A 27,588-nucleotide genomic window follows, 5' to 3' on the forward strand; every position below is an offset into this window, starting at 1 on the left:
CGTACCCCTTCAGTAAAAAAGAAACTCCGTTTTAGTTATGAGGGAATGTTTCAGCAGTGCTGAAGGGATTTAAGAACCTGAAGACTCATCTAACCGTGGTCAGTGAGGGCAGTACCTAAGCCACACGGGTTCTTTGAAAACATCACTCCATTCATTGTCTTCTTTCATTCTCCTCTTCCTCCAGGACCAGGTTGCTTCGTTGTAGGGACCCTCAGCAATGTCAGTATTTCTGGATGGTCTGATTATTCTGCCAAGATATGGGGTCAGGAGAGGAGAAGGGACAGACCTGACCAGGCTTCCCTGATGCAAGAGGGCAAGAACATAGCAGACATCCATCCCTGCCTGTAACACAAGGTTTTAAGGAGAAAGGGAACATTCTCAGCGTGCTCATTCTGTGGTTCAGGAGACTTTTATAGCACTGCTCTGACCACTGATGGCAACTTATGTTAGTTTTCTTTTTACAGACTGTTTTTTTTTTCCCCTTTGTATTTGGAGCCACTTCAGATGGATGCGTGTATAACAGCAGCAAAGAGAAAGCTGCAGGGAATAAGCACTCTCCAGCACACAAACCCCTGCCGAGAAGCTGCTTCATCTGGCCATGGGCATTTCTCACCCAATACACCCCCTCACTCTACTCTCAAGAACAAATTTGCTTTTGCTGAGACCAAGGGAGTTGGAGAACGAAACACCCCAGATCACAATCTTGTGCTCATTGCTGCTATGCTAAGAAAGGGAACTTTCCAGACAAGGTACTTAAACTAAGGTCTCTTTCTCTTGTTCTATATCTTGGCCACGGGCTGCTTGGACATAAAAGATCACAAGACCAGATCATTTGGTCCTGGGGTTCTGGTCATGATCGAGTCAATGTAAATAGATTGAAGTCCAGGAAACAGGAAGATCTTAAGGAATGAGAGGGACAAATTCCCACTTACAGAGGGAAGCTCGAAACACGTTTTTCTTGCAAGACCTATTTGTGCTTGAAATGCTCTGACTCCTCTTTCCCAGCCACCATAACCAGACTGTAAAAAAGAGCACTGAGTATACAAGTCCCTGCTCTGTGCAAAGCCTTGCTCGCAAGAGATCTGTGTGACACAGTAGAAAAATTACCTCTCTCCATCCCCTCCCTATGAATTGTGTTCCCTTGCCATGCAGAAGCTGTGCTGAGTCGTTTGCTGTGCGTTGATGTACGATGGGCAGGACCACAGCGGTAATTTGCTCCAGGGTATCCAGGTTCTCTTTAGGCAGAAAGATCATTAGCTGGCTCCCACCTCAGCCCTGCAGCAACACTGCAGCATCCCCTTCTCTTTGTGCAACCTGTAGCTGTTACAGGGATGGCAGACAGAGCTGAGCGGTTGCAGCCGGTGCTTTGGGCAGAAGGGAGAGAGGCTGCAGCTTTCTGCTGGGAATGTGCAGGAAAAGAGCAAAGCACGAAGCAAACGCTGACCGCCGGAGTCTCGCGCTCCTGCTGGGAGGTTTGACAGGTTTGCTGCTCTTGTTGTCGGAAGGAATGGCCATTCCCAACGCTGTGCTAAGATCGAGGGCAATTGGCTTTCCAGTGCGTGTCTGTAAATCACATCCCTTCCTCGTGTGAGCCCCTAAATCAGACATCAGCAGAGAACAAGCTCCCAGCGGGTGACAGTGAATAAACTAACGAAATATAAATGCCCGGTACAAAAGGCAAACACAGTCCATAGTTGCCACCACTGAGTAAATGGCTGATGGGAGTTTCCTTTTGATGCAAGCGTTGCTGGCAGAGAGTAGCCCTCAGAGCCTGTAATTTGGTTTGCTCCCATCACTGCTGGTCTTTTTAAAAGCAAACAGCTGCTGCTTTTTTTTTCTCTTTTCTCTCCTTTTTTTACATTTTTCTTCTTTTTTATTTATTGTGGTAGCAAGAACGCTAAATGACTGATTTCTTGAACGCTATTTTGACGGAGGCCAGCATTTCACAATGAGAAGTGAGAGCTCAGCTTTTAGTTCTTGGTCTCTAGGAAGATTTCCCAGAAGATCAGGAGATAATTGCAGAAAGATCTCTGGGAAACGATTAGCATTTTGTTTGGGAACAGGAAGATCACCAAGCTATGCAATTAGCCAGGTGACAATGTTAACTACTCAGGACCAGACTATTCGCACTATCCTAACCCTTAGTACTTTTTTTCCCCTGACAAGGCATATGAACCTGCACAACTTTAGGCAATATACACTGTCATACCCCCCAAATCAGTGGGATTTCCCAGGGTGTGAAGTGGCTTTTGAATCAGCTGCTTGTTCCCTGCCCTGTCCCCCTGAGACCAAGGAGATTCCTCAAGGCATCAGTGCTACTTTATATGAACAAGCGGCAAAATGTGGCCACAGATTTAAAAGATCCACCAAGCATCTTGTTTTATTGTAGGTACTTTTAATTCTCCAGTTACCTCTCCAGAGGTATTGAATGTAAATTCTACCTTTTACCCAATCTGTTTCTTTTATATATACTGAGCCTGCAAGTATTTACTCTACTACTTAATGGTGAAAAGTCCACCCCAGTGTGATTCTCTGCTGCTTTGAACTATGGCTGTTGTGTATCAGTGCAAAGAGGGCATCAACACTAGTGTTTTAATGGAATAATATTGGAAAACTCACATTCTGCAGGTGAAAAGGACTATAGGAGATGGTGGAAAGTCAATGTACTCCCTGAGAAAGCAACTATTCCAGCTTGGTGCTATTAGAGTTAATCTTTCCTGGTTAATACAAAAATGTGCCTTGCGTGTCTTTCAGGGCAAAATGTCTTGGGTCCCAGTTATGACCAGGATGGTTCAGATAAGGTGGTGGGAAATTTTTTTTAGGGCTTGTAGAGCTGAAAGGGATTTCTTGGCAAGATCATAAGGTGTCCATCTTGGGGAAACTGTCAGAATAAGCTGCACACACATCTGCTCAAGAAGGGGACGAGCTGGGGCTTTGCAAGGTCCCTCTCAGCTGACACAGAAATCCTGAAGGGAGGGTGATGTCTAATGCAGTGCTTAGAAAACAGAGAGGGAGAACCCACAGCAATCTCTGTGAATATCTCCCCAGATGTTGGTTTCTGAAGAAAGCCTGTAGTACATCAGTGTAGTTTCCTACATATCCGCCCAAGCCCTTGCTGGCTTGGTAAAATTTGGGGGCTCCGGCTGCAAACACAGTGTGCACTGGTGCCTGGCCACCAGCAGATGGAGGTCTCACCAGCATAAGGCCAGGGCAAAACTATTTCCATGGCATTCAGGCTCCAGAACGAAATAACCGGGTGCAAAATGAAAATATCCTCTAGAAAGGCTCCTTTTCGTGGCAGCTGGAAAACCAGGTTTTGAGAAGGAATTCAATGGACTCCTCAGTTTCCGATGTTTAATTTCCCTTCAACATGATCATCAGACCAAAGCTTGGGGTTAATCTCGCTCAGTGGCACCGAGGTCCTGGGAAACAGCAAGGCATTTGGGTTAAACCTCCTGGGAAGACAGTAACGAGCACTGCTAATGAGCAAGGAGGGAATCAAGCATGCACTGCACCGAAGGCAGCGCATCTTTCTGCAGGCAAAAAGCACCCCCTCTTCACTCACAAATCAGATGCAGTCCCAGGCCTCAGCAGGAACAAACAACTTTCCACCGTACCATGTTATTAGTACCTTTTGACCATTATTCTTGGTTATCAACCTTGCCTTTACAGCCGTAAATAGCTCCTCCATGACCTGAATGCCATGGTGCGGACAGGCAGCATGGTGGCCCTTCCACAGCGAGTTCACGGCCTGGCAGGGAAGGAGCCATTGCCAGTCTCTAGCAAATCCTAATTTCTCAGTTCTTCCAGTTAACCTGGCAAAGCAGCAGATTGAGAGAGCCAGGCTCAACGCTTGCCCGCAGAACACCGCCACGCTTATTTCACATGTGCCACTGAGCACTCGTATTTCATGTGTGCATTGCACCTCAGTTGTTCTCCAGTCAAACCAGTGGGGCTTGGAGAGGGAGGGACGGACTTCTCCAGTGCGGTCTGAATCTGATTTCCCTTAGAAATAGGCTTGGAATAATAGTTCTGGAGCCTGAGAGCTTAAGTTTAATCTTCTGCGCTTCTGGGGTGACCTCTCTCCCCAGGTAAGCACCAGGCACCGTTTTCTGCCTCGTGGGCTGGGGTTGCTCTTTCTTTTCTGTATGGTGGGGATGCAGGGAAGGGGAACGGTACAAGACATCAATATGTGGGACCGGGTTGGTTTCTCACACATAGAACTAGGCAACAGCAAAGCCCTGACCTCCCAGCAGCTGGTGTCATTGTCACCTGACAGCTCTTACCATAATGTACCTCTTTCCCCTTGAAAATGGGTTTGTCCTTCTAAAAAGAATGTTTTAATGTGGAACCAACCTGATTTGCAGATGAATGCAAGTAGGAATCCTATAAAATCTTCATGATGTGCTTCCCCTTACCTCATGTAGCCCGGCAGATGTGAGCAGCGCGTTCACCTCGGACTGTCGGAAGACTGGCCATGCATAGCTGATGTGATCACAGATGGCCCCGGCCTTGCCTTGCGGGTATGAAACACAGACAGCAGCCAGCAGGACTCAACAGGTCAGTGTCTGAGCTTCAACTGCCATGTTTTACTGTATTTTCTTTTAAGAGAATGTCCAACTATGGGTGAAGTTGGGTCACTTGTACTGGTTTTATTTCTCCTGCTGGACCCAGAGAAGCTGAGCTAAGAGGATGACTATTTTCCTTAGCTCCTGTGAGAGCCTTGGTCCAGATTTTCCAGTGTTCAAGTACTAGAAGATACAAATAGTGAAAAACTCACCTACTGTCCGAGTGCACCTTCCAGCTCCTGGAAAACTACTGGAAGGGGGTTCCCACTGCACAGGCTGGATATGCCAGTTGTGGTCTCATTTCTGTTGCCACTCTCTAGACCAAGGCTGACAAACTCACAGGCATAGTTATATTTATACAATCCTAAAATTACATTTTGCCCTTTGAAGGCAACTGCGAGGCTGATGTGGCCCCTGGTGAAAATGAGTTTGCTCTAGAGCATCCAACAGGGACTTTAAAGAGCTGTGTGATTTCATGGTCATAGCTCAACTTGGCCTGCAAGGTGCTGCTCAGGTTTTTATTTCATTCCAGCTTAATTCACTGCAATGAATTCCTCCTCCTGGTTACTCTGCCCTAAATGAGTGCAGAATGAAGGTCAGCATATACACACAGGCAGGCTTCCTTTGTCATTCTTAGTGGCTCCTCCTTGAGCTGTTCTCTTTTTTTTTAAAGCTAAGCATTTTGGGGATGAAGAGAGAAGCAGTGATTGACTTGTCAGTGGGAATCCGGCTATCTTTCTAATTTGGCAAGTGGCCTCTGAGTAGATCTCGAGTGTTTTACAAAGTTGGGTCAACAGCATCCCTGCTATTTCAAAACCAGGGCAACAGAAGCTCAGAGCTTTTTTTGCCTGCAATTACAGAGCCTGGAGGTTAGAGGACGCGGTAAGAGAGCTTTGCGCTCTTGCCTTCCAAAATCACACAGAGATTAGTGGAAAATTATGTCCTCCTTCTATATAACGCCATTGTTTGAGTTAGAATTAGTCAGAAGCATTATTGCTTTCAGTTAAAGACTGCACGGCCAGGGGGTAACAAAAAAAAAAAGGTATATTTTTAGGCTACAAAACTTTACGCTTCCGAACTGCTGAACGTGCTGCGAAAAGTCCTCAGGAAACTCCGCCAGCACATCAGTAACTCTTCCCTTCCCCTGCGAGGAGTTCTAAAGCCACCTCGGCAGTTCGGTGGGGAAGCCCGTACTCCCGAGCGCAGGCAGGGAGCGGGCACAGCCCGGGGCGAGGACACCCCCAACCCCCGGGGCCGCACCCCCAGCCCCTCCCGCTGCCCCCGCCGCTCGGCGGGGCTGGATGGGGCGAGTCGCGTTGCGGGCGCCCAGCGGCAGCCCCGGCGCTGCGGGGCACTCGGGGGGCCAAGTTCCCCTTCCCGCGGCCGAGCCGCTCCGCTGTCACTTCCTGCCGGCGCCGGCGGGGCGAGGCGGCCCCGGGGCCGCGGGCGCGGAGTGGGGCGGGGCGCGGAGCGGCGCCCGGGGCGGTGCGGGGCCGGCGGGCGCTCGGCGGGCCCTGGCCGCGGGGCGCTGCCGCCGCCGAGCCGCGGCGGAGGATGCGGCGGAGCCGGGCGGCGCGGCTGGGGCTGGCCGCCTGCCTGGGCTCGTTCCTGCTGCTCGTCTTCTACTTCCAGAGCAGCCTCCACCCAGGTGGGTCCGCCGCGACCTCGGCGCTTCTCGGCGGGTCCCCCGGCCGGTCCACGGAGCGGGTCGGGGTGCGGGCACCGCGGTCTGTCCCTGTGCCGCCTCCTAAAATCACTTTGGTGTCGGTGGGAGCCGGTGTGGTGCGGAGGGGCCGTTCGGCGGGGGGGTTGAAGTTGGGGTCAGCCGGTGAACCCGTCCGGAGGTTGCACATTTTCTCGGCTGGGACCGTTGAACTTCGCTGTGGTGTTTGCTTGCAACGTGTAACCGATTTACCGGCTCAGCGCGGCCGTTTTGCAATGAAATTGAGATTTCACTTTTCAAGCAGGCTGCTTTTGGGTCACTGTCCCGTTCGGTGTCCCCGCGTTCACTGAAAGCAGGACATGAAACTGGGTCCAGCTCCGTGCGGTCCCGCTGGGGTCAGGACAGACAAAGGAGCCGCTCTGTTCCACAAGTGCCTATTTCACATCCACAGTCACTAAAAGTCATGGAGAATGTGGTTGAGTTGCTCAAGGGACCTCTTTAGCGTATGCTCTTAGAAATATCTGCCACATTGGGAAACAATTCAGTAATAACAGAACTGAAATATAAACAGTTTTCTACTGGAGGGGTTATTTATCTCCCTGTCTGCTTTCTGTTCTTCTGGGGAAATTAGCTCTTCTTTGCTGAGAGACGTTATTGGGTAATTCCTGTAGTTCTAACAATGTACTAATGCGTTCTGATTACAGCAGCAATCCATCAATGGGGCCTTTAAAGTTGCGTCTTAAAATTCAGAAGACTGATTTGACTGAGATGTTAGTGGAATTTTATCAGTGTGGGCTCAATGAAATGTGCTTCTCCTTTAATAGGGGCTGCTTCATCACTTTAATGTTTTTTCCTAAAATAATTTTTAAAAAGGCTTATACTTGTTGGCTGAATAAGATTGAAGAGGAGTTGGGTTTTGGCAAGCATTTGGTGTTTCTATAAGAGCATGTGAAGTTTGTCAGATGAATTCTTGTAATCCCAGAGGACCACAATCAGTATTGTATTCTATAGTAACTTTTTTTAATAAACTATATATGCATCCTTATTTTAGCATTGAGACTGTTCAGTAGAAAGAGCAGCACTGAATTGGCTCCAATCTCCAGGGCTCCTAAAAGAGAGAGAATTGTGTTTTACATGGGATTCGCTTTCTAGTATTTGACTGGAAAATGTGGCTCTTTTCAGGACTCTGGTTTTCAAAAGGAGACTTCGATGTGTCTGAGTCAGCAGAACTTTCTGTGCTTGCTTGGTTTTAATCCCTTGCATGATCTCAACAGTTTCACAGAGAGTTCCCGTCAGGTCGGAGCAAACCAGGTGACAGTAATGGCAATGGCATCTCATGACGGGTTTAGGGGGTTTTGGGTTTGGAACGCTTCCTTGAGAGGTGCTGGCCAGCTGAGGCTTTGCAAATGCCCTTAATAGGCTGCAAATTGGTTTCCTTCATATGGGGCAGGTGTGATTTTTGAAAGGTCCTGTAGAAGGTGATAGATCTGGGGTAGGGATCCTTAACTGGTGGTGTTTGTCACTCAGGGGAAGCCTGAATGTGGTGAACAGCTGCAGATTTGCCACTGAAGGTTCACAAAAGAGGTAAATTAAAGTGATATTGATGTTCTCTAAAATCTGATTATTTTCTAGCTACACAGTTGTCTTCCTGTGTCCAGCCTTCATTGGTTTTTTCACCATTCCTTTCACTTGTTACTCAGTGTACAGTTTTTGCTTTCATCTCTAGTTTTGCGAGAAACTCACCAGCAGAGGAAAGGTCATTGCCATATACAGAAAAGAAACAAGCTAAAAATGGCTTCTTTTTTTTATCCCAAAGGAAAGCAAACTGAGGCAAACTACTTGAATTTTAGAAGTTACAAGTTATAATAATAGGTAAATAATTTGAAGACAAAAGTGTAATCTAGAAGGCGATGGTTGCCTTGAGGTTATTTGGAGTTCATTTGGTTTCTATATAATAATGAAGAAAAACGCTATAAAAAGCAGCAGTGTTGCAAGTTCCTCCTGGGAGCAGTCAGATCCTTTTCTCCCTCTTTAGGAGGATTCAGCAGGTCACCTTTCCTGGGCCACCCGCAGTCCGTGATGTGTAACGTGCTGAATCAATCCTTTCTAACAACACGTCGAGATCGAACCATCCTGTGACCAGGGCAAGCGACACAACCTGGGAAGAAAACTGATATAAGTAGAAACCTTTTAAGTTTGAGAGCGCTAAGGGCTCACTTGTCTGGAGGAGCAGGAATTAACTCCTCCGTTTGCATTTCCCACTTTCAACGCCATCGGGGCAGTCGAGCGCTGGAGCGGTTTGCACTGAGCTCTGTGGCTGTGCTGAAATAAGGGTTTCTTGTTCTACACTAGGAACACCCACATGCCAGCATGTGCTGAAATAACTCTGTTCCCAAGTGCTGCTGAGTTGGTTATTTTGGTGCTGGGCTGAATTTGCTTGTACTGAAGTCAGTGGCAGAACCCCCATTGTACCTCCTGGAGGCAGAGACGGGCTCAGGTGTGTTTGCCAACCTCACGGGCACTCGGGAGAGGAGGGAGAAGTCTCAATGCTCCCCAGGGAGAGCATCCGTATGGCGGTTTGAGTGTGCATTGACTTCACACCTCTGGTTGCTTTGTTTTGGCTTTCCTCGCCTTTGGCTGGACCAGCAAGTGGTGGTGGGGACGTAATGACCTATCTGGCCTGTTGGTTTCAGCTGTCTCACTCCAGAATCGCAGATACATGGCCAGGAGCAGAATATCCGCATTGCAGGGAGGTGTTAGAGTGGTGCTGAGCACGCTGGCAGGTGGAATTTGCGAGGACTGTGGTAGTGGGCAGTTATGGGGTTTGGCCAGAGCCATCCTCTTTCAGCATCTCCAGGCTCTCCTGCGTTTCGCCTGGTGATGTGGGCAGGTACACTCAGCTCCCGGGCAAACCTGCGATCTCAGCTTGGTGCTGGGAGGGATGTGGTCCATCAGGGGGACTTGGCTTTACTGGTATTGACCCACGCCGTCCAGGAGATCCTGCCTGGCCTCGGCATGATTGTCATCCATCTTCTGAGTTGGTCTTCCTCTGCTGTTCCTCCAGGGATGGTGCATCGTTAGTGGTGGCTATGCTGCCTTCTGCACACCATGCATTTTCTGCATATTGAGGTTGGAATAAGCAGTGGGGCTCTCTGTCTGCTGTCTCGTCTGACCGCGATCATAGCGAGTCTAGACTGGCACGGTGGTAAATGCTGGAAGCCGCTGATCCTTGTCTACATCAAAGCTTTGGTCACCGCTGTTCTTAGGGGAATCGCACAGTTTTTACCACCAGCGGTGGAGCTGGGGATGACTGTGCTGGTGCAGATGTGGGGTGGAGAGAAGAGAGGACATCTGAAGGGGGCAGAGGGAGGTCAGTGGCAGGTGGTAGGGCCCTGTGTTCATCTGCATCTGCGGTTTCTGCAGACCTTAATTAAACATGCTGTGGGGCCACCCCAATGGCAAGGTCTTTTGGGGAAACCATGAGTAAGTAACTTATACTGACATCCAGAGAGCTGGCAGTTTTCAGGCCACTAGTGAGGGGCCAGAGGGATGCGTGCACCGACTTGTAGTCTCCTAAGCAGTTAAAAAGCAGCTCCTCTGTCCTAAAATTATGTATTTCCTAATGAGAGGAGACTGAGTGCTATATGAAACATTTTACATAACCTTCCCCCTCTTAAGGCTTCCATCTCTTATTTGATAATAAGTCCTCTTGCAGGCCAGGGGACAATCCCAGAAGTATTTGAAGGAAGAGGCACCTTTGGGAGCCTGAGGCAAGGAGGGAGGGGGAGATAATTTAGTTTGATCCCAGGAGGCCATTGCATAAGAGCTGGGCTGTTCTTTTCTTGCCCTATCCTTCCTGTATCAGGTCCAGTGACCTGTGCGTGCTGGAGGTGGCTGGGGGGGACAGAGGGCATGGCAGCGGGATGGGGAGCGCTCCGCTTCCAGTTGTTTCTAGTTTGTTCCAGCACTGAATCACCTTCTCCAGTAAGAAGGAAAACCCCCTCCATCTCAAAATGCTGCTTTATTTCTCCTCTGGATCTGCCGGACTGAAGCATCCAGACGTTGCTTCTTATATCTTTTTAGCAGCAGTTGCTTAATAGTGGTTCCTATACCCCCCATCTTCTTCCACAAGCTGCTTTTAGCATGAGTTGTAGGACTTTCACGAGGCTTTGCGGTTTAGACATACTCAGCCTTCGATCTGGCTCTTTCACAAGAAACAGCAGAACCAGGAGCACAGTAGTGCCCAGGTTGTGATACCACTCCAGAAAGGTTTACGAGCAGCAAAGCAGCAAGATCCCTTTCTCCATCCTTATCTGCTGCTGCATCAAGCAGCTGAATCTCCTCTGGGCACTGACAGAGCAAAACCCCCTCCAGCCGCTCCTGGAGCCGAGGTACCACTTCACCACCCCAAGAGAAGAGGATGAGGATGTTGCAGGAGGATGAGCAGCAATGCCAGAAGCCGCACCACCACACATAATACATATCACAGGCAGGAAGCTGTCTCTCACCATTCTGGTGTGGTTAGTTGTGGTGGAAACAGAAGATACCCATTGCCACCATCCTCTGCCAACTTTGGGATGGTTTCTGTTGCCCAGCCCAGCATCTCTCAGCACCAGCAGGTCATGGAGAAGCTCTTCTGATCTACGCAAGTCTGTCCTTTCAAGTTTTCTGAGCTGTGCATCCAAAGTCTGGAGTTGCTCTTGTGAACTGTCAGTCAGCTCTGACTTGTCCTTCAAGATTTTTCCCTTCAGGTGGGACAAATTACTATACAGTGATAGAGATTATGGAATTTGTAAGTGGTTTGACTGAGGTCCTGCAGAGTACTAGTCTCTGAACCTACAAATGCACCCAGACCTCAGTGAACGGAGATACACACTTAGATATTAGCAGACCCTAAGAAACCAGGGATTTGTTTTTCAGAACAGGAAAGAGCTTATTTTAGACCTCAGTTCCTCCCCATTGTTTAAAGGTATTTTCAGGCTGAAATTCAGGCGCTGCCTTGGGACGTGGACGCGGTTCGGCTTTCAGAGCCTGGGTGATGTTTGCAGCTGGCTGACACATGTCCGCAGCCTTCCAGATAACGAGGGCGACGCTGCCCTTGCCCTGGCTAGTGCTGCAAGCATGGCCAGGGTTGTGAAATCTAAGACACCCTCTGAGATAGCATTGTTGTTTGTTTTTTGGTTTTTTTTCGGTTTTGTTTTGGGGTTTTTTTTGTTTGCTTTTGTCATGGGGCAGTTTTCCCTGGCTCAGATTCCTGCTCTCAGTGCTCTGAAGCCCAGGATGCACCCTTTGAGGAGCCAGAGCTCAAAGTACAGCGACGTTTATCAGCCAAGGCATTGGGCAACTTGGGCTGGAAAGCCCTCAGCTCTACCTTTTTTGAAGAAGACATGAAATGCTGGAGCCGTGACCTGTCGTGGTAGAAAAATCTGCCCCGTCCGGTGCTGAAAGCAGGGCAGTAATGAAGCCCATCTGCTCCTGAGGGCCAGGCTTTTCACAAGGAATGCTTCTTCTAGTCTTTCTTGGCTTTCTATGGTTTCCTGAGAATCTCTGATATGTGTAAGGAGGGGGCTTAGTGTGCTGGGATTTAACTCTGTGCCTGCAGGAGAGATTCGCATCCCGGTGGCTCTGCTGGGTGGATCCAGCCTTTGCTGGTCCCGCGTCCCTCTGGTATCCCAGCCTGGCTGTTTGGCAGCACGTTGTACCTGCATTTCCTGCTTTGTTCCCACTCCTCAAACCCCAACACTCCTATTTATCCTACAAAAAGGCACATGGTTTAGTGCCAGAGTCAGGTTAATGGTTGGACTTGATGATCTTGAGGGTCTCTACCACCAAAATGATTCTATGATTCCGTGGTTTGAAGGACTCCACAGAAGCATCTCCTGGGAGCAGTAGGACCTTTGTCTGTGTGTCGGTGCAGGAAGGACCTTCTGGTGGTTGTCAGGAAGGTCTGAGGCTGGGAGATGAGTGCTCACACAGTGGCCAGGGCACTCCTGGGGGTGCTGGGGCTTGTTATGTGCTGCATTTTCTTTGCTTCCCACAAGCATCTGAATGGAGAGCAGGACAAGCTCTCCATCCTAATCCCAGTGCAAACACAGCTGTCTCTTCCAGGACTTGCTATCAGAAGCCAGGAAACTACAAAGGCATTAGGTGCTTAACTCCCATTGCTCCCCCTTGGAGCTGAGGACCCAAAGAAGAGCTTAACTCTTTTTAACCTCTGCAGTGCCAAGGAGTGGACATTGAGGCTCTGAGGCACAGCTGGGCAAATGCCCAAAGCTTTCCTTGTGGTGATCTGAGAGGGAGGGGAGCATCTCGCTGAGTAGCTCTGGGGTGACCGTCACCATCGTCCTGCCTTCGCTTCAAGGCTTGCACCAGTGCTGAGAACAGAGACAAATGGAGCTACCCTAAGACCTGGGGGGATATTTTTCCCCTCAGTAAAATAATTGATGGGTGGAGGGGAGTGACTGCTGTCAGTGGAGAGTTGAGCCCTGTATTCCCAGCCTGTACTGTCCAGGTCAGACCAGTCTGTGCTTTCCCGTACATGTATCTGCGCCTGCGGAGTTTGTGCTGCTGTAAACTGGGACACCCCATCTCTGTCCCCTGTCTGGATCTGCAGCTTTGGGACAGGTCTATATTCAACTACTAGCACTCTACAATTTCCCCACTGTTTCACATGGATCTTCTAATTTTTCTCTTCAAATACAACCACCCCCTTGGCAATAAAATGGTTTCAGCAGGGCCGGATGGTGGGAGGTGTTGCTAAATGTGGTACCTACACATGCTGCTGCCCTGTGCAGATCTCCCCCTTCCCTGATGCTCATCTCCAGATGCCAGGATCATTGCTTCATCACCAGCTGCCATGGTTTATTCTGGCCAGCCCGGTTTTTGCTCTGTTGCAGGTTTGCACCCAATGTAATTCCAGTAAAGTCAGTTGTAGAGCTCTGATAAATAGGGTCCAACCTCCAAGTATGTCCTTTGCGGGAGGCAGCACAGTTGGTTTCAGCAGCCACCAGTGCCTGTTCTCCTGTGCATGAAGCCAAGGAGACCCAGCAGCCAGATGAACCTGCAGCGACTAATAGCCTTGACTACCCCCCCACCATTTAACAGCCCCCACGTTTCCTCCCCGTCTCGCCGGGCTGAACCTGGCAGAGCACAGTGTTGTCCTGAAGTGTGCTCTCAAGGGATGTTGTTCGACCTACAGTCTGAGCCCCGCAGACAGGACAGCGATTGCAAAAAGCAAACACACCACACTCCCCTGTGCACACACGCTCCCCTGCACTTGGCAAATACATCTCAGCAGCAGCCCTGGCATCGCTGTGACTTGCCCTGGGCTGCTGCCTGAAAAATGGCCTTTCAGTAGGAAGAGTTTGCGAGCAGCTGTGCGAGAGCCCTGTGGGGTCTGGACCCCAGCTGTGCCATCGGAGATCCATGTTGAAGCTGGTGCTGTCCCTTTGCCCACCCAGCCTGGTGGCACCTGTGGGTGTGGGGACATCTTTACGCTGGCTTGCCCGTGTCAGGGAAGCTGAGCTTTGCACAACTCTTTTTTGGACACTGTTGAGCAGGTTTCATTTTTCCCAGGCCCTTTGCAGCAGCCCTTACTGGGGTGAACATGCTTTCAGAAGATCCCTGCCTCGTAACCCTTTCCAGCGCTCACCTCTTGCAGGGTTGGAGGCAAAGATCTGTAGAAACCTGAATTTTGTTTCTAGATGGACCAGATCTTTTTTGTCTCAGAGAAGGAATTCAAAATCTGTTCAGCTTGCGCAAATCCATTCTCTTGAGATGCCTGGGATGGTACTGAGCAGGTTTAGCTTTAGGGCACTGAGGTGTCCCACCCTGAGCCAGTCAGCGGGGGATTCCTGCAGCCCGGCAGAGGAACAGCCTGGCTGCCCTGCCTGCTCCTGTTTTCCCCATAGTGCCCCTGAGCTCTTCATATTTGGATGAGCTTTCATTAGATAAAAGATTTATAAATTTATGGGCAGGCAGACTGATGGGAATTTGGCTGGGCAGAGCTGGGAGTTGGTCTCTCATGGGAGAAGCAAGCAGTTTTTCTCCCGCTGGTTGGTACTGCAGCAGCTCTGTCACCCTCGGGCTCAGCAGCGACATCCATAGCAGAGGTGTCGTGTCACCGTTTACCCATGCTTGAAAGCATGGTCACATGACCCACATCCTTTGGCAGCTCCGTGCTGAGGTGAAAATCACTGTTTTGTATTAAGAATGGTTGAGAACCTGGTTTTGAGGGTGCGAGTCCATCTGGATTCGGTGTCTGCCTACTCTTGCTGTTCCCGGTCCTTCCCTGCACAGTGGTGAGAGCTTCTTGCACCTACAGCTGGACTGTCCGAGCACCAGCCATTCCCAGCCCCATGGACAGCCCAGCCTGGCTCCTTCGAGCCCTGTCTGCCTCCCTCTCTGTTAGCATGTCCTACTTTCTCTCCACCTTGTCAACGATCCTCCCTGATGCATTGGGGCAATGAAAAACAAATGCATTTGGTGTTCCCAGCGGTGCCGCCCAGCCTGATGGCTGTCACCAAACCCTTGTAGTGGCGTGTTGCATTCTGAAGCTCTTTCTGCAGCTGAGAGATGCTGCAAACTGCCCTGCCCCAGGTCCGAGTTTGGTGTCATGCTTGGATGAATCCGTTAGGTGGTCATGTAAACAAACCATGGCTGAGTGCAGGTGCTGAGACCTGCTGTGCTGAAGAAGCACCCAATTCTGGTGAGACACAGCTTTTTCGTAATGGGATTTAATTTTCATGGACTCTACCAGAGCGTTATCCAGCTGGACTTGAAGCTGCTTTCTCCCCAGAAAGTCTGTTCTGAAGGTATCACTGTCTCTGCAGTGGCTCAAGTGGCAGATCCGCAAGCCTCTAGCTTGGGCAGGCGTTGGCAGCTCTACCCATGGTGTGTATGCACGGAGGAGACGTGCTGGTGATCATTTTGGACCTGCACGGTAATTAATGCACAGGGCATGTTGTGACCTGTGGGCCCCTTCCACCCCGTGTCACCTCTGTGGTATGGGGGGATGCTGAGGTCACGAGTCCTGGCTTCTTGTCACCGCGGTGTTCATAGCTTATTCTTCTCTTTGTAAATGCCACTTGATTAATAGCCCTCCATCTCTTGGCTGCTTTCCCAGCCTTTTCAGGGAGGGAGCAGCGGGTTTAGAGTTGTCCCTTGGAGCGGTCCCTGCACGGCCTGGGGATTTGCAGCCTCATCGCTGACGTGAAGCCTGATCCAAACCTGACCCACGCCTGCTCTCTGGACAGATGTTGCTTCACTGGGCAGTGTTGACATGAGGTTCAAAGGTGATGTTTGTTTGGAGCCGCCGGGTGTGGGTATCTCTGGGGCTGGCTCCCTGGTTCCAGAGGGCTTTCTTCAATGGGAAATTAGTACAAAGTGACTGGAGGTCAGAAGCTCCACAACCATTCCCAGTCGCTGTGCCCTGCAAGCGTGTGGCTCTGCCCAGCTCCCCAGCCGCAGGGGAGCCTCTGCACAGTCGTGTTTCTCCGCAGCACGGGAAGGCAGCGAGTTCAGTCCTGCACACATCTGCAGAGCCGGGCTGTTCCTTTTGGCAAGGGTGCGGGGGGAGCATATTCACAGCTGGGTCTTTTCCAAGTTTACTCCTGGCAGTATCGGAGAGATTGATTTCCCTTTAGCTTAATAGGAACAGCAGACACAGGCACTCTGAGACTGACGTGACGCTGGTGGAGTTTTGCTTTAGTTGCCTATGAGCAGCCGCTGCTGGGTGGGTGTAGATGCAAGAGTCCTTGTTCTCTTCTTCCTGAGGTCTCCATTAGACTTGATCATTCCCTGCAAAATGGAAGGAGATGTCTTTAGAGCGTTTGCTGGTAACAGCCATTCTCAGGGCTTGGCCAGCAGCAGGGAGATGAATCCAAAAAGGACTCAGATGAGGTGCGACCTGTGATGCTGCATTTATTGCATCTCAGTGCTGCAATGATACTGGAGATGTTTGTACCCCCTGTTCAATGTGCTGGCTTTTTGGTGGCTTCAGGAGATGCCCACTACTAAGTGCAGCAGAAGGAGGCACAAGGAGTGATGCAATGAGAGAGATGCTAGAGATGGTTTTCATAGCCTCCAACAGGCTGTAATTAGCTCCTGTCCTCCTCTGCAAGCTCATGCATCTCTTCAACATGTTGTAAAGCCTCTTGCTCTGTATCTTGGGGCAGTGAATCTCGCGGGTTGATGACCTGCGGTCACATAGAAGAGCAGGACACAGAGCCTCAGCTGCTGAGAGCAGAGGGCTGAGAACTGTGAATCAAAGCTGGGGGGGGATGACTGTGTCCACCGTAGTGTGTTAGGACTGTTTTGCTGAATGTGCATTTTTTTCCAAGATCTGCTCGTTGAGGCTTTCATCAATTCCAGATGCGCGAAGCTGACAAGATGGCGTGATGCATATTCAGCAGGCAAGTTGTTGAGCCGCATGACCTTAGAGAGACTTCATTTTTTCTTGTATGAGTGTAGGTAGCCTATGTGCAGAGGGCACAAACAGCGCCTGCCTGAACCAGACCTGACTTCGGCGAAGTTTTGAGCAGATCCAGCCTCGTCCCCCAGCACCCTGGGCTGCTGTGGCCTCAGCAGCTGCGCAGAAGGCAGCAGGCTGGTGCAGATGGGCTCATGGCTGGGTAGATCCATATGGCTGAGCCCAAGAGGTTTTTCTGCACCTATGGCTTGCCTGAGCCTGCCCCAGCGATGGGAGCCTGCAGGGCTGTGGGTGTGCAGGGGAGAGATGGGGCTCTGGGGCAGTTGAAAATCAGCCCCAGTGCATCCCGGCAGGGATCTCTGCCCTGGCACTGCCAGCGCAAGCCCTTCTGCTGCAGTTCCTGTTGAGCAGCAGACTGGAAAGGAGGGGTTTATTGACAAGGAATGGAAATGCTGGCAGTTCAGGCTTGCATTATATATGCAAGCAGCCAGCCGGGGCCAGCAGAGCGACAGGCGTAATGGGGAAGAGAAATTGCTCTTGGAAAGCTTCTAGCTTGGCTTGTGAGAGGACTTAACCATTTGAAAACAGAAGGTTGCGTGGTACTTAAGCACAGATATTATATTTGCTCACATAGGCCATATTCCTGCTGGATAGTGTTAATTTTCTGTTTCCTGTAAAAATCTCTATCGCAATCCTTGTGACAGCAGAGAGGTAGGCACGCTGCTCTGGTAAAATACATCCCCTCACCTCAAATGCCTGTGATCCTTCTATTAAACCTTCCTGACATCTGCCTTAGGCTGGTTCCAGGTGACCAGAGTCTCTTGCCAGCACAGGGACATGTGGGTTTAGATGGAACAACTGAATGGGACGGAGTGTCCAGAGCAGCTGCCTTTGGCTCTGGTCCTGCTCCGATCCCCAGAGATGATGCTGTGGCATTTGGCTGGTTGTGTGAAGCAGCTGGATTCTTTCTTTCCCTCTCTGCATGATTTATTGTGAGCTAATCCTATAGCTGTCACCCTTTTCCATCACTTGATTAGAGTTTCCCTGGCTGATCCTTGACTCAAGTTGACTAAACTGGAATAAGAAAGCCTGCATTGAAGAACAGTCAGAGCTGTCATTGTCTCTGGGGACGAGGCAGCCGCACAGCCAAGGGCCAGCTGTGCCCGAGTGGGGACACTGTGGTGGTCCAAGGGGTGCCAGCGGTGAGAAATGAAGAAAAATGACCTTCAGAAACATGAAGGCAAAGTAAGCTGTGTGAGAAAGCAGGAGTCAGGAAAGGAAAGAGCTTTCATGAGGCATTACAGAAAACAGAGAGCTTCCGTATGTAATTTTAGTATCTTAATGGCAATGGTAATAACTTCTTCCTAAGTAAACCTTCCAGGATCTTGAGCATCAGGAGTAATGCTCTGGTGGTTTTAAAGCATCTCCAGCAGCCAGATCTCTGAATCATAAGTCGCTTCTGGAACCAGCGACTGCCAGTCCCTGTGCTGGCTTGGGTACGGCCAGCGCTCCCCAAACAGGAGTCATCCAGCTGAGGCCTGGGCAGACTAGGGATTTCAGGTTTCAGAGTCTCTTCCAGGCAGTTGTTAAAGGCCGGGCAGTCTCCTGTTAGAGGAGAAATAAAATAGGCAAAAAATGAAGTTAGATACTTATTCTCCTGCCCAGTGGATGTGACATGGAGTAGAAATCTGCAATAGCGCAAGACTCAGTCTCATGTCAGGACTTTAGTGTTCTTTTCGTAGCAGCTTAAAAAAATACATACATCTGAAAACACCCCCCTTGAACCTCCCATCCGCCTTTGTGGCTGCTGTCGGAGCAGTTGTGTATGGCATATGGAAGGCGGAGCTGGCTGCAAACCCGTTAATGCTAAATCATCTCGCAGCTCCAGCGCTAACGGCAGAGTGCTGAGTTTGCACTGCAAACACGGAGCTCTGTGGGCTGGGTTTGTCGTCCAAGCACAAGAAGCAAAACGCACACACGAGCCCATTGTCTCTTTGGACACCAAGGGCTCCAGCAGCCTGCTGGGAAGGGACCCGGGACGGGGGCTGGCAGGGGGTCACGATGGCTTTGCAGCACTGGGAATGCTCGCACGCCTGGGATGGTGAATTCAGTGCTGTGCTTTCCCATTCCTGCGAAATCTGTAAGAGGATTAATAGAAGCGGACCGTGTAGATGACGTTGTCAGCAGTGCCTGCCGCATTTCTTTGGAGCGCTTTCAGCAGAGATCCCTCTTTTTTTTAGTGGTTTGGAGAATCATAGAGTGTCCTGAGTTGGAAGAGACCCACAAGGATCATCAAGTCTGACTCCTTCTCTGCACAGGACAACCCCAAAATTCACATCATGTGAATCTCAGGGTGTTGTCTAAATGTTTCTCGAATCCTCTCAGGCTTACGGCTGTGACACCTCTCTGGGGAGCCTGTTCCAGTGTGCAGCACCCTCTGGGTGAAGAACCTTTTCCTTATGTCCAACCTCAACCTCCCCTGGCACATCCTCCTGACATTCCCTAGGATCCTATGATCGGGTGGAAAAATCCAAATGGCTCTGAATATTGGACCGGTGTTTAGAACACCATGGGGCACACAGGCTCTGGTGTGGCAGTGACATGTTAGACCCCAAGGAGTGAGGATGAAGAAGCTGCCCATTGGAGGCAGGCCCCTTTCGGTTGAGGAGGGGATGGCGATGCGAAATCGGTCTTATTGTCACATTTCTGTAGTCGTGGCAGTGCCAGCGCCACGTGTGACCTGTCAGAAGGCCCTGCTGGGGTGTGATTCTTGGTTCGGATCTTGGTTGAGACATGTTTGAGCTAGAATAGAAGGTTCTGAAGATCAGTGACGATGGGGACAGTGAGCAGGGGCCTGCGGTTGGGAAGGGGTCAGGTCAGCTGCAGAGCTGCCACCTCTGTCTCGTCAGCCGCTCAGGAGGCATTTGCCATCGTTCCTTGGCACAGTGGCATTGCCTCCCCTACAAAGGTTGCCACAGCATTTGGGAGGCTGGACTGAGGCATTTTTTTATGGAAGTCAATGTGTCTGTGTTGAGCTGGATCCAGAAGGAGAAACCTGGAGTCTGGTGGCACTTTGTGCTGGAGGCCAAATGCCCCGTATCTGCCATCTGCTGTTTTATTGCATCTGGCGTGAGTCATTGAGCATGGAAATGTTTATGGGTAGGTGACAGTCACGAACAAGGGACATCGCATCCCCGCACTGAGGGAACAGGGAGCGTCCAGCTGCCTTTTGCCAACAGGTGGAAAACGGTGTGGATGTGTTTAAAACGCTTGGTGCTCCTGGGCTCTCCTTACTCCTGTCTGCCCTCAGATTTCTGTGTGCGAGGGTACCTTGCTGGGAGTATTTTGCACTTTGTAGGTGGCGTAAGTGCCCCAATATCAGAGAGGTGACGCAGCTCTGCTGCCGCTCCATCCCCTGGTGCAGCGTGCACAGGGTCCTCGAGAGCAGATGTCTATGTACAGACATCGGGGATCTCACACACGGCTGGAGGAAGGTGTGCCTGGATTTTTGGTCTGTTTCAGTTCCCTAGAGCTGTACGTTTCTACCCCCAGACATTCACCACAACCGCTGCTGCTTCTGGCAGGCTCAGCCGTTCCCTGTCTGGCTGGAACGAGAGCAGGACCTGTACTCACCCCTCTGCGTGGCTCTTCTTCCATCACTTTCCATAGAGAACAGTTTAGGACCTTTGTCCACGCCCTGAATTAGCATTTCCTGGAGGCATCGCGCCCCTTTGTCCCTCTCTCGCCCATGGACCGTTGCCTTCCAGCCAGGCACATCCCGACAAGAGTGAATGGTTTTTCCTGTTAAAAGCAGCGCGGTCTGTCAAATTATCCCATGTAAAACAGTGACTCATTGTCCCCTCTCTGGAGTGTGTTTCTTGGCTAGAGGAAGATGGTCATTAGTGCCAGGGAGCCTGGCTGCTGTTACCATCCCGTTGTGCCACACAGCCCTGCGACTATGGAGAAGCTGCAAGGTGCTGATTGCTGCAGACAAGGGTATTATTTTTAGGGGATGATGCCTCCTGTCACCTCCTTCCCAGAAGAAGTCATCTTGGACATCGGGGAGGGCCCATGCACAGGTTGTAGCAGGGCAGTCAGGGGTGCCCCATACCTTCAGACCTCTGTATGTGCAGGAACTGTGTGGTTTGAGGATGGAAATGCTGCAGAAGGGTTTCTCCTGGGGGATAATACCTGTGGAGTGTGTGCATTTGGTGGAAGGAGGCTGGAAAACATTGGTTTCCCTCTTGTTTAGAAGGTTTGTACAGCTGGACCTCCTCAGAAGTGAGGACTGTGACCTCATGGTTCCTCTTCTGAGGAAGTGGCTGGGAAGGAGGTACTGGGGATGCTTCGTCAGCAGAGACGTGGGCTGAAAGTGGGTGTTGGGGATGGGGTGCAGCCTTCTTCCCTCCTCTGCACCCCTCCCTCATCTTCCCCTGAAATGGCACTTTATGGTAGCAGCTAAAACATCACTTTCAGGTGACCGTGGTGTCTGCGGTGCTGCAAAACCACCTTCTCCGATATGCAGATGTGTGCAGGTTGATCCATCCAAGCTGATGGGAGAGGAGATTTGTCTTTGGCTGCCGCAGCTTGTCGTGCCTGTTGTACGTATGCTGTTGTCTATATAAACCTCCTCATGTGCGTGTCCTTTCTTGCCTCGCTCAGGTTTGCCTCCGAGCTGCTTTTATTTGTGGTTTTTCCCTTAGCTTTGTGGGTAACCTCCTCACAAGGCATCTCTGTTTAGCCCTCTGCAGTTCCTAAGTGCTGGGAGGTGAGGGGAGGCAGGGGGGGGTTTAATTATTTGGTTTGGCTGTTTCAGAAGAGCTGGGGGGGATGGTAGAAAATGTGTAGCAGTGGAAAAAAAGCCTGAGCTAAGCTTTCAAGCATCCTCGTGCTGCTGGGACGCGGTTCTGTCTGATCCAGCCAAGCTCAAGTCACTCGGTTGGTTTAATTTCTGCTGAATGAAACAGATGAATGCAGGAAAGCAGACGGTCGCTTACTTGGTCATCTTCTCCATCAAACAGCAGTCACTACCTTCAGCAATGTTAAGTTGGTGGGTCCGGAGCTTGTTGTAGGATTTTGGTGTCTGGGTTCCCACATCACCTCGGTTTGAAAAGTATCTTTTTAAAAAAAAAAAAGGAAACAAACAAACCCTTGTGCTTAGATGGCAATGGAGCGAATGTGTTATCCACCAGTACAAGCCCAAACAGGAAAGCCGGAGCTTCCAGACTTGAACTTTGCTTCGTTGAGACCAGCTCTGTTCAGTCCCATAGCTCTGATCCTTCCAGACAGGGCTGCTCCTCACGCAGACCATGGGCCACTGCCCAGGGCTTCGGCTGCTGCTTCCACGTGGGATTTCTTGGCTTCTGTGCCCTGGACCATCCTCACACAGTCGAAGTGCCCAGCTGCCAGCCGGGCAGTGTGTCTCAGGCTTTGCTGTCAAACCAGGAGGGAAAGCTGAGCTCAGACGGCAGGAAATGTCTGGATCCATCACTGCTGCTCTCAAGCTCTATTTTTTTTCTCTCTTTTATTTTTCCCCTCTTGGATGTTAAAATCGAAAATTGGACCCATTGAGCAGGCAGTGGCTCTGGCGAGTTTGGCTTTGAATAACGCAGTCTCAATGACCTCTCTTAAATTAGATGGCAGGATCCTTCTCCTTGTCTCTTGGGCGCAGTTATTTTAATAGCGAGGAGGCTGTCATCACCGAGCAGGGCTGATTTCTGCAGTCAGGGTCAAGTGAGCCATCACTGGTGCAACCAACACACTTGCTCGTCACCCACAACAGGTGCTGGAGAAAAGTCAAGAAGAGCAAAGTCTGGAAAAGCTCATTGCTGTGCCCACTAAGAGATCCTGGTCCTGATTTCTGGCTCTTCCAGTGTTGATCTCTTTATGCTATAGAGTTCCTTATGTTGTTTCCCCTTTTAATATAAAGGGGTAATATTGTTCTTACTTGTTTCCCACTGTAAACTCTTCTTTATTGTACAAATACAGTTTGGCTGCACATCTGTGCACGTGCCATGTGTGCCAGGCAATCAGTTCGTGTCACCCCAGTATTTTCCTATGTTTAAAATCTGTTGTGATGTGGTGAATTCACACAAATGTGGTGGATTCACACACACCCCTTCCCTCAAGAATTTTATTTTGTTCTGAGGGTGAGCATCTCTCTGATGCCCCCAGGACAGGCTGCTCTGAGAGCTCTTCCCATAGTACAACCCAGCACCCATCCCACTCACCCGCCGGGACTCGCAGGCTGTAATTAACACCCAGACTGAGCATTTTGGCACCACAGTTATTTTTTTCTCTTTTTTTAGGTTGTGAGCAGACACAACAGGAAGCAAAGCTGGGGCTGTGAGACAGCGGTGGGGTCAGGATTAGCTCCTTGGTGCCTCTGGGCTGCAGGCTCACGTGCAAACACGCTCTGTCTCTTCGCTTTCCTTGGCTGGAGACCACTGCATCTCCAGGCTTTAACCCTCTCCAGTGTTTCGTATTGGAGACCACGAGTGGAGCTTTTGGCTTCTTGTGGCCCCCAGGGTCCAGCCTAGAAAATGCTCCATCCTCCAGGCCAAGAAGGGTTGGGATTCCTCCTGCTGCATCTCTGCCAGACTCCCACTGATCTGGGCTTTCCAAACCTCTTCCTATTTGGCACCTGAGCAAGTGGCCACGAGGATGGTTGGGCTTGGTGATCTCGAGGGTCTCTTCCAGTCAAAATGATTCTATGTCTTTCATGTGGAACACCTCCCATCGTGCTCTGCTGGCCCTTTCCCAGGGGACAATCGTGTCCCAGCACGGTCCATACCTACAGCCAGCCCTTGCAGCCTCCCATGGGGCAGCAAGTCCTGGGATGGCCCTGTCACCTCACAGCTCTGGATCTGCCTTGGTCCCAGGAGAGCAAAGCTGTCAGTGCTGCAGGTGAAGGTCGCCAGTGGTATGGATAATAGTATTCATGCTTTTATTTTTCTTTTTGCTGCTATGGCAAATACCTCACCTGAAACGCTTCAGGACTTCATTTGCCTTTTTTTATGACTGTCACAGTGGCAGCTGATAGCCCAGAACTAATGCATCTGGGACCTCCTGCCACTTCCAGCAGCAAAGTAGCAGAAACTGCTGAATTCCAGCATTGTGAAATTAAATTCTGTTGAGTTTCCACTCCCCTGGTCCAGGACAAAGCTTTAGTTTCCCTGTTTGGTTTTTCCGTCTCTCCCGGCCTGGCAGCTTTTCTCAATGCTTTGTCCATCATCAGCATCTATTTTTATGTCAACTCATTCCCAAAGTACTGATTCCAAAGCCAATCTTGGCGATATTTTACCAGAAATGCCTAGTGTTTCACATTTAAATGCCACCTGCTTTCCAGTTGCTTGTGTCCCTTACAGCTCACCTCTTAAACTTCATTTTCTCCGAAGTACTTATTTCCTGTGTTATGTCCTATCGTGTGCATTACATTTATCTGGGTGAAGATCTACCACATATGCTTGGTCTACAGAAATGGCTTATTTTATTCACAGATGAGGTTGCATGGGTATAAGCTGCGCTTAGTGAATGCCATGTTGATTTTATTCCCCTGTGCAGTTGCACCCACATCTTTTAACTGTTTTCTTTCCTTCAGACTGTTTTCTAAAGCGTCGGTAATGCTGATGTCAGCCTCGCAGGCTTGTCGCTGCCTGAATCCTGTCTCCTGGCCAAACTCTTCAATTCAGGCGCTGGATTTGCTGTTGTGGTTGCAGAGAACCTCCCTCTGTAATTAAGAGCCTCTACAGCCAAACCAGCAAATTCTTTCACTGGTGCTTCCAGAAGTCTGGGATGGGCATGATCCAGTCTTTCCCTCACCTCATGTCTGTCTGTCTTTGCAATCAACTAGTACATCTAAATATTCACAGCTTTAAAACCTATTCCCTTTTCCAAAGAGAGCTGGCGAGTTGTTGGAAGCGGTATCGGTGTCACAGCGCTGTGAGAGAACAGCTCTGGTTTTGGTGGGATGGCACTAAAATCTGGGCTGGCAGGGGAAAGGAGGGAGGGAGCGTGTTGCCTTTTTAAGCTCCAAAGGAAAAACTGAAAGCAGAGGAGACTCCCAAATGAGCCTGAGCTCCCTTTCAGGCTCATCTGGGTGATTCTGTTGATGTTATTGCCTCAGCATGGGGTTTTCGGTCCCTTGCTCTGCGTCACTCCTATTGCCTTGTCTCGTGCTTTGAAGCTGCAGGGGATTTGGATTATGAATATACACTGTCTTGATACTTGCTATCCAAATGGTGATCCAGCAGTTGCCAAGAGTTGATGTTTTCTCCCCATTAGAAACTCAATATACCTTGGCTAAGTTACCTTCCTGCTTTCAGATGCAATTGTGGTGATGCTAAATTTCCAAGGATTACCATTGCACGTGGTAGAATCTGGGAACCTCAGTAACAAGCTATAAAGTCAGGAGGAAAGGCAGGGTGCGAAGATCTTGGTAGCCCCCGATGATGGAGGATCCTGCTGTACTCAGGGCCATGGTGCCAAAACGCAGCGTGAACCATTAATTTACTCTGATGCTACTCCCTGCTTAACACTGTGATATATTTCAGTATTCCTTGGCCTTACCAAACTTCCTAAGAGTCCTAGGAGCATCCCAGAGATAGGTAAACCAATGGTACTTGGGATGAGGTGATTGACTTGCTCTCAGCAGAAACAGGTGGAAGAAGACGGATGTCTAAGTGCCAGTGCCTGCCTGCCCCCTTCCTCCCTCCTCCTCCTCACGGTCCAGGCTTCATCCTGGGTCTGATGGAAGAAACAGGCACAGATCAAGAATCGAACCTTTCCCCAACTCCCCCTGCATGTTTGATTTTTAATTTCCAGCTGTACAGTTTAGCCAGTTGTGGAGTCTCTTGAGCTCGGCTTTCCTAAGGTGGACTGTTATCCTCTTGGGGTAGGCGGTGAAAGCGAGGGCAGGATGAGGAGAGACTGCAGGATGAGAGTGTGTTGTGGAATGGCACAATGGGACAGCTGGGATGGAGCAGATGTGATTTTGTGTCCAAGGGATGGCCAAGCTGTGTTTGTAGGCAGTGTCCATCAGGACTTGGGGTCTGGTGACCAGGGGAGGCCAGGGAGGAGGATGCAGCAGCAGAGATGTTGTAGGTACTGGGGCTGATGGATGGCAAAAGAGGGATGGCTAGAGCTTGAGGTCACGGGGCAGAGCTGTGTTAGGTGGCAAAGCCAGGTCTGAGTGCGGCTGGACTCGGGTAAATCACTGGCTGCAGCTTTCCACTGGCTCAGGCAGGACACGACAGCCCTGGTTTGCCTGCTGCTGTGATGGCCAGTGCTGTTCTGCTGGGTGATCCCGGATGCTTTGGGCACAGACAGCCAGGACTTGTCTCCATGTGCAGCTGCTCCGACCCCAGCCCTGCAGAGGACAGATGCTTTGGTCCCAGGGGTACACGGATTGGCTGCTGCCCCCTGCACGCACCAGTAACTGTGATGCTGTGCTGAGCTGCACACAGCTCCAGCTGTTGCATCTCCCTCACTGCTGCAGGGTTTAACACTGGCGTCAAAAGCCATCCCCATGGCCCAGCCAGGAGCCCGTTTGCTTTTCCGCTCGGGACGGCGAGTGTAGCGCGAGCAGACGGTTTCTGAGTCTGAGAGAGGAGGCTTCCTGCAGTTGGATGCTTGTTAAAACCCTGCCGGCGGGCCAGGCGTTTGCTTTTGCTCTGAAGGGTTTGGCGACCGCCCCGGGCAGGGGATGGTGTCGCGGTGTGGGAGAGCACAAGCTGTGGAGATGCGGTGAGTGTGCAGTGCTGGCGTCTGCCCCTGCCAGCTCAGCGCTCCCCGGCTCCACCAGCCGCACGGGAGCCGCCTGGCAGCTTTTTTCCTCTTTTGTTTTCTTCCTCCTTTTTATTTTATTTTTTTTATTCTGGAACTCTGTGCAGCACAAGCATAGAGGGGATCCTAGGGGGTGTGCTGCTATCCAGAGGAGATGGATTGTTCTTTGCCAGACCTTGTGCTGGGGAAGGGCTGGAGGAAATCCATTTTGCAACGTTTTTGCTGGGGCTGTTGGCGACAGCCACGCGAGGTGCAGCATCCCTGGCCAGGCTTGTTCCCCTGCCACAGCAGCACCAAACGGCACAGCCCAGAGCGGTCAGAGCACGGATCTGTCCTGCCCGACCTCTGCTCGCTCCCTGCTTTACTGCAGATTTGCTTTTTGTTCACCCTAAAGAGCCTCCTGCCGAGCCAGCTCGCTCCTCCGGGGCCGTGACCTGACCCTGCACCGGGCACTGCCGCCTTTCCCAGGGAATGCGTTTCCTTGTGCCCCTGCATTTGCATTTCTAGCAGCTTCAGGTCAGCCTGAACCACCCAGGATTTGATGTCCCTTGTAAGAAAGGTTCTGGTTGATGCACGTGTTATTCTCAAAAACAAACGCCTCCACATTGCTTTTACTAAATATAGGACAAGTGAGTGCTGCGGTGCAGGGCGCTCGCAGGCAGCCCGTGGCAGGGTCATGCTCTTAAATCGAACAGGAGTTTATCAGCCCCAGCCAGGAAAGGGACTGGAGTTTAATGCTCTCTGCTCGCAGATTGGGGCTGCAGCGCGTCAAGTTTTCAAGGTCGATCTAATTCCCTGTCATTTGCAGAAGGCTGAGCCTGGAAATGTGAAACAGGGCTCCTCTGGGATGAGCATCTCAGCCCAGCGCTGCGTACGTTGGATCTTCCGTTTATCTCTCGTTAGCACAGATGCTGTTTCACCCTCCTGTGGGGTAACTGATACAGGGGATTGAGGAAGAAACTGTACCTTCTCATTAGGTCACATCTCAATCAATCCAGTGCTGCAGGAAGTCTCATTTCCCACAAATGCACAAGCGTACAGGCATTGCTGATGAAATCTGGTGAGGCCAGGCAGTCATTTCCCCCTAATTACCGCTCCGAGAATGAACAGTATTTAGCTTTGACCCTGGTGACTTTGTGCTTTTG

General features: G+C 50.5%; 1 protein-coding gene across 2 annotated transcripts in view; it reads left to right on the forward strand.

Annotated features, from left to right (window-relative positions):
• Nucleotides 1–537: 537 nt before the first annotated feature.
• CHST13 (carbohydrate sulfotransferase 13) overlaps nt 538–27,588 on the forward strand; it is a 32,665-nt gene continuing 5,614 nt past the window's right edge. Inside the window, exons 1-2 of one of the 2 annotated variants that reach the window (XM_065845673.2) lie at nt 538–749; nt 4,428–4,560. Coding sequence is in view for 1 of the 2 variants with exons in the window: in XM_065845672.2 (XP_065701744.1) it covers nt 6,123–6,216 (94 nt within the window). In the remaining variant the exon portion in view is untranslated. Of the gene's footprint in view, nt 750–4,427; nt 4,561–6,061; nt 6,217–27,588 lie in introns of those variants that run through there. The other variant, XM_065845672.2, reaches the window with a different exon arrangement.

Source organism: Patagioenas fasciata, chromosome 10 (genome assembly GCF_037038585.1).
Source record: "Patagioenas fasciata isolate bPatFas1 chromosome 10, bPatFas1.hap1, whole genome shotgun sequence".
NCBI lineage: Eukaryota > Metazoa > Chordata > Aves > Columbiformes > Columbidae > Patagioenas > Patagioenas fasciata.